Raw genomic sequence first — 7149 nt, 5'->3', positions numbered from 1 at the left:
ACGGGACGTTCAAGTACCAAGTTATGTATTTAACAAAAATACATATTTTTTCATACAGAATATTACACTTTAGGGATTATATTCTTTTTATATGAATTGAAAATGCTAAACTAGTAAAAATTCCAATAAATGTTACAGCTTTTGAAGAATGTTCTGCTGCAAGAGACTCCCACTCCCAGGATACCTATTGAAATGTTAAAAAGAAATATATTCTGATGAATTTTTTTAAAATCTGGGCTCTCTCAGCTTTGATGACTTCCAGATGTGAAGGTGCTTGGCAAGCAGAATATTAATAATAATAATAAAGTTGGAAGGGACTTTGGAGGTCATCGAGTCCAACCCCCTGCTCAGGCAGGAACCCTGCACCATTTCAGACAAATGGCTGTCCAGTCTCTTCTTAAAAACTTCCAGTGCTGGAGCATTCACCGCTTCTGGAGGCAGGTTGTTCCATTGGTTAATTGTTCTAACTGTCAGGAAGTTTCTCCTTAGTTCTAGGTTGCTTCTCTCCTTGATCAGTTTCCATCCATTGCTCCTTGTCCTGCCTTCAGGCGCCTTGGAAAATAGCTTGACTCCCTCTTCTTTATGGCAGCCCCTGAGATATTGGAACACAGCTATCATGTCCCCCCTCGTCCTTCTCTTCGTTAAACTAGACATACCCAATTCCAGCAGCCATTCCTTATATGTTTTAGCCTCCAGTCCCCTAATCATCTTTGTTAACTTTCTGGGAGCTGAAGCTCATGCACAGTTTAAAGTAGAATAAGTTAAAACCTTCAATTGTCTGGGAGTAAATTCGGTTTAACCCGATCAAACTTAATATCCATTCACTGTGTAGCTTGGCTAAAGCAACATTCTGTCCTCTGCATTTTGTTAGGTTATTACGAAAGTATGAAGTAATTGGAAATTTGAAGGGGGGGGAGATCAACGCGAGGAGGTGGTGTGCAAACTGTACTTTTAGAGTTTTCTACAAACGTGCCCTTCAGCCTGATACCTACTAGTACTGTAGTTCTTTTCGACTATATCAGGGGTAGGCAACCTCGGCTCTTTTATGACTTATGGACTTCAACTCCCAGAATTCCTGAGCCAGCGTAGCTGACTCAGGAATTCTGGGAGTTGAAGTCCATGAGTCATAAAAGAGCCGAGGTTGCCTACCCGTGGACTATATAATACAGTGTTTCTCAACCTTGACAATTTTAAGGCATGTGGACTTCAACTCCCAGAATTCTGGGAGTTGAAGTCCACATGCCTTAAAATTGTCAAGGTTGAGAAACACTGATATAATAGAACCATGCTAAAGAGGGATGATGGGAGCTGTAGTTTTAACACACAAGGGCGTCAGGTTGCGGAAACCTATCCATGACCCCGGACGATAAGGCGGGGTGTAAAGAAAACACGCCTCCGCGGGCGCTGAAGAAGCTGCTGCTTCCACCGTCTGCGGACCTTAAGGTAGTTTAGGGGGTATAAGTTGATATTTTTGCTTCGGGAGGACTCTTCCTTTTCCCCCATCTCAGGGCGCAGGAAAGCGTCCCGGCGGCGGGTGAACTACAGAGAAGATAAAGCTGCGGAGCGCGAACAGGCAGGGAACCTGCGCGCGGGCGCGCGCGTCAGTTCAGTTTCCTTGGCAACGGAGAAGCGGAAGTGCTGAGACAAGCCGGGAAATTGCCCGCCTCCCCGCAGAGGAAATGGATAGCTTAAGCTTCTCTCTTAATGAGGTTGTCAACACAAACGTACAGAGGTTTGCTCAGAAGTAAGCCGCAATAGATAACTGAGGCTTACTCCTGGGTAAAGTGTGTGGAAAGTTGTAGCCTGCGCCCATTTTAAGGCGTCTTAGAATAAGAGAAGTGCTTAGTATTTATCAGTCTACTACAGTGTTTCTCAACCTTGACAATTTTAAGGCATGTGGACTTCAACTCCCAGAATTCCACAGCCAGCAATGCTGGCTGTGGAATTCTGGGAGTTGAAGTCCACATGCCTTAAAATTGTCAAGGTTGAGAAACACTAGTCTACTAGAACTGCCACTCACCTCGAATTCACATCTGCTTTAATTGGTGGATTGTGTGAAGGATCCCTCACTTCGAGGGAAAATAGATCAAGGGTTCCATTTTCTAGAGATACAGTATTATTGAGTCTGCTTGGAAAGGAATCTGGAATAATTTAACCAGTCAAAGGTCTTGCTATGATCTGTTGTACACTATGTTTGCCTATAGTTTTTTTTTTTTGCTGTCATGCAACTTGCATGCAGAACCTAAGGCTAAGCTATCTTTCATCTGGATCCAGCCACTAACTAGAGATTTGTTAAGTAGGTCATGTGCCAGGTGGGCTGCCTTTCCAACCTGGTGCCATCAGATGAATTAGATCGGATGTAGCTTCCATTTCCCCAGAAGAGAAGATAGTTGTCAAAACATTTCTAGTGACTTGAATAAACCATAAGACTACAAACAGCGTGATTTTTCACGTATAACACACTTTCATCCTCTGAAGTCCAAGAATTCTGTCATTTTATGTGTGCACATTTCATAATAATGCATCCGAAATAATTATAATTTCCTCTGTTTTGCAACTGCTTCACTTAAAGGGGTAGGGATACTGCTCTTTCAGTTGTGCGTATCTGACCAAGAAAAATAGATAATATTAAAATTTTAAAAAGGAAAAAAATCTACAACGGAAGAATTAAAGGTCACAGTTTGAGGTAAAGTTTGGGCTTTAAATATTAACTTCTTCATTCTTTTTGTTTTTGATATTTCTCCAAAACTCAGAATCATGGATAATTATGTAATAATTAAAATGATTGGAGAAGGAGCATTTGGCAAAATATTCTTAGCCAGAAAAAAAGAGGATAATCAACAATGTGTTATCAAGGAGATCAATTTAACTAAGGTAATATTTATATTTTACAATGGTTCGCTATATAGCATGTATACTTTTGATCCATGGTGAAGATGTCAATCATAGAAAGATCTGCTTAAGGGCAGAAACAGTAACATTAGCAATATTTTAGGCAGATAGCTTACAATTTGTTTGAATATTTGACATAAGATTAAGTTTTGAAGAAGCATTTTAATGCCTTTTCACAACTGAAAGTAAGTTTGTTTTATGACTGAGTGCTTGTGATAATGAATTCAATGTGTTATAGCTATTGCTGTTTCTGAGGTTCCATGGCAATTTAAAGTTCTGAAAATATTATATATATAGCCTTTAAGGAAGTAGTCTGTTTCTTAAAGGATGTTGAAAGAAACTGATGAAATGTGTTACAGTACTTATGAATGAGATCTCTGAAATAATAAGCTTAGAACAGGGGTGTCAAACTGCTGACCCACGGGCTGGATGCGTCTTGCTGAAACCGCGGCCACCCAAGCTCCAGCAATGGGGAAAAAGTCGCGATATGTCGTGACGCGTCACGTGACGTGTGAGTTTGACACCCCTGGCTTAGAATGTTTTTTTCCTGATAAATCAGACTGCCTTTAAATAATGTGAAATTAATAATTTTTAATTGTGAAATTATGTTAATACAACAAAAAATGGGAACACAGTTCACATTAATTCCCAAGCAACAAGAACTTTTATTGGAAATATAAGATTTGTTCAGAGGTCACCAATTTAGGGGAAATTACACTAAGCAGCATTCAGAATTCTTTAAATATCTTTGTGGTATTCCCATACAGTCACATAAAAAATAACATAACTTGTGTTGCTATCTTTTTAAATAAATAAAGATGCCAAGGAAGGAAAAAGAATCATCTCAGAAAGAAGCAACTCTTCTAGCCAAAATGAAGCATCCCAATATTGTAGCTTTCTACACTTCCCTTCAAGGTATTATTGTGATTTATAGTTACAGGTAGTCCTCGACTTACAACAGCTCATTTAATGACCATTCTGTTACAAGAGCCCTAAAAAAATGACTTATGGCTGTTTTCCAATGATCATGTGATCAAAATTCAAACTCTTAGCAATTGACTCAATTATGATGGTTGCAGTGTCCCAGGATCATGTGATCCTGTGACCTACTGACAAGCAAAGTCAATGGAGAAGCCAGATTCACTTAACAAGCATGTTCCTAACTTAACAATTGCCATGATCACTTAACAAATGTGGCAAGAAAGGTTGTAAAATGGAGCAAAATTCACTTAACGAATGCCTCACTGAGCAACAGAAATTTTGGGCTCAATTGTAGTCATAAGTCAAGGGCTACCTGTATCTTGGCTAACTCTTAGAATAGAGCAATAATAAGTAGCTCCTTCTAAAATTTCCTCTTTTGAAAGGCACATAAGTACTTTCTACCAAAAACTTAAAAAAAACAGGTTTTGGAGATTGTTTCTTTGAATTTATATATCTAGTGCCATCTTACTTTCTATTTCATGTATGTATATTTCCTTTATTTCTGTTTCTCTGCGGGGACTGATGTGATATTCATGATCATTGTTAAGATTGTTAAAACACCTTAGATGTTTTAACTATTGTTTTTATAACCTACTAGCTGTCCCCGGCCACGCGTTGCTGTGGCTCAGTCTGGTAAAAGCGTGTGTTGCTTTTACGTCCAAGAGATGGCGCTGTTTTTCAAAAAAAACATGTTTTTACCTGTCACAGGTGTGACATCTATATAATATAGGTATATAAAAACACGCGCGTATTCGAATGCAACGTTGTGTCAAAATTTCAAAGCAATCGGTGAAGAACTTTCAGAGATTTAAGATTTTGAACAAACGAACATTTACATTTTTATTTATATAGATAAGCTCCTGAACGTCTTATGACTTCAGTGGAGGTAGAATAATATCTTATTTTGCTTTTAGTTACATAATGCCATGTATATTTACATGATCAGTGTTGAGGGGATGAGTATGGTATCTACCTGCAAAAGGAAACATTAAAGAGCTCCTTGTTATATTAAAGACAGATTATTAGCAGATGTCACTTTTAACTTTGGGGAAGAGGCATTTAGCCATTTTAGCTGGAGATCAAGAAGCAGATAGATTTAAATGTCACACGGCAATATTGTTGATGTGTAACAGTTGAAAGTCCTCTCTGGATCTCTCAATTGATGGTGGCTGGCTTAAGGACCTGAGGTTTTTTTAGATCAATATATTTGAAATCTAGGGGAAATGTTAAACTGCTATGGTTCTGAAAATATTGTGTGTGTATGAGCATGTACGGTATATTACAGAATCAAGATTGCATGCCTCAAATCCAAAATATGCTGTTAATAGCAGTAGCAGCAACAGGCTTTGTCTTTATATCCTCTTGGTGAGTTTTTCAGTTGCATCTTCAGCCAGGGTAGGACACAAAATACTAGAAAAGGTGGACTTTTGATCTAATCCAGCAGGATTCCCCCTTCTGTTTTATATTGTATACTTCTTTTAATGGCTCAAAACCTAATTTATTATGTTTTTTAGAGAAAAATAACTTGTATATTATGATGGAATATTGCAATGGAGGTGACCTAATGAAAAGAATAAATATGCAACGTGGAGTGCTCTTTGATGAGGATAAGGTAAGTTTGTAATCTGAGGAATATTTTCACTTATATTCCCTTCATTGTTCATCACAGCAAAACATTCAAAGTGGAGATCCTGGCTTACATTGTGTTTTATTTATTTTTATGTTACTGTGTAATTATGCTTTAATAAGATAGAATTCCACATAATGTATTTACCTGAAAGGAAGATAAGCCAAAATTTAGGACAGATTCCATAATTAATAGAAGATAAAATAGGTTAAAAAAAGCTTGGGCAATGCTGAGTATTTCTAACTATGTCAACTCCAAGATTGCATACTTCAAACGTATGTTTCACTTGTAATAAAATAATGCTGATGAAAAGGTAAGGCAGTCTTGCCCAATCAGGTGCTCTCCAGTAGAATTGCCAGCTCCATCTGAAACCAATTCTGATTAGCCAGGATCACATTGCAGGAAGACCATGTGAAGGTGCCAAGATTAGAAGGGCCTTCACACGTGCTTCCTCTAATGTGCTTTATAATATGTTTTGTGCAAAAGAATTAATGGATGTTAAGTCAAGACTCAAAGCCAGGACAAACTAATATAGCAGTATTTTAGTCTCTAGGGCAGGGGTAGGCAATCTTGGCTCTTTTATGACTCATGGACTTCAACTCCCAGAATTCCTGAGCCAGCATAGGAATTCTGGGAGTTGAAGTCCATGAGTCATAAAAGGGCCAAGATTGCCTACCCCTGCTCTAGGGACCGACGTCAAAATGGCTAGCTTTTGATGTATGCAAATTCAGCAATCTCAAAAGCTCTCAACAATAAAAACTGTCTCCCTCCCTCCCCCCTCTCTTTCTCTGTTTTACACACACACACACACACACACACACACACACACACACAGAGAGAGAGAGAGAGAGAGAGAGAATAGGTTCTAACCTTGATATTTTAATAACTCTGTAATCCACTATATCACACTTCTGTATATGTATATATTTAAAATAGTGAACTCTTTTTTTCCTCCCAAAGACTGTAATATTGAAGAAATTTTAATAATTGTGTTTGATGAAGTATTGATATTTTATCTTTATCTTTAGATCTTGGGTTGGTTCGTGCAAACTGCCTTAGGCCTGAAGCATATACATGACAGGAAGATTCTGCACAGAGACATAAAAACACAGGTAATTTGGGGAGAGAGTTTTTAGCATCGTCTCTGAGACATAAAACATGCATCCACTTTTAATTATGGTGTACTTCGTTTACAGAACATTTTTCTTAGCAATGATGGAAAAACAGCAAAACTGGGAGATTTTGGGATTGCAAGGATGTTGAACAAGTAAGCATATTTTTTATGGATAATGTTATTCCCTTAGTATTAGGTAAACATTGGATGAGTTTATTCCATTTAAAATTCCAGTGAACAGGGCATAGAATTGGTCAGACATTAACTTTGTGAAATGTCTTAGCCTTATTGAAAAGAAGTGCAGTAAAAATTTGGATTTCATCTAGAAGTTCCTTCTTCCTTTGTACATGAGAAAAGAAAGTAGAAACAGTGCATTTTCAAACAGTGGTTTCCCATTACCTGTACATTTGAAATTGGGAAACTCTTTAATATGCTCTAAACCAGAAATTGAAATCATGGTTACTTGTAAATTATTTAGACCAGGGGTGTCAAACTGCCGGCCCGTGGGCCGGACGCGTCATCTGGAAGCCACGCC

The 7149-nt window shown here is 38.1% G+C and overlaps 1 protein-coding gene across 1 annotated transcript in view; it reads left to right on the top strand.

Moving 5' to 3' along the window:
• The first annotated feature begins 1361 nt into the window (after window positions 1-1361).
• The window catches only part of LOC107289871 (serine/threonine-protein kinase Nek5), a 31933-nt gene continuing 26145 nt past the window's right edge, over window positions 1362-7149 (top strand). Inside the window, exons 1-6 of the mRNA XM_029284632.1 lie at window positions 1362-1443; window positions 2754-2874; window positions 3711-3807; window positions 5388-5485; window positions 6529-6612; window positions 6697-6767. Coding sequence (XP_029140465.1) covers window positions 2758-2874; window positions 3711-3807; window positions 5388-5485; window positions 6529-6612; window positions 6697-6767 — 467 coding nt within the window. The 5' untranslated portion in view covers window positions 1362-1443; window positions 2754-2757. The remainder of the gene's footprint in view (window positions 1444-2753; window positions 2875-3710; window positions 3808-5387; window positions 5486-6528; window positions 6613-6696; window positions 6768-7149) is intronic.

The sequence above is a fragment of the Protobothrops mucrosquamatus genome, unplaced genomic scaffold (assembly GCF_001527695.2).
Source record: "Protobothrops mucrosquamatus isolate PMUCROS unplaced genomic scaffold, P.Mucros_1.0 scaffold778, whole genome shotgun sequence".
Lineage (NCBI taxonomy): Eukaryota > Metazoa > Chordata > Lepidosauria > Squamata > Viperidae > Protobothrops > Protobothrops mucrosquamatus.
Note: the sequence above shows the minus strand (reverse complement) of the source record. Positions and strands in the feature narration are given on the sequence as shown.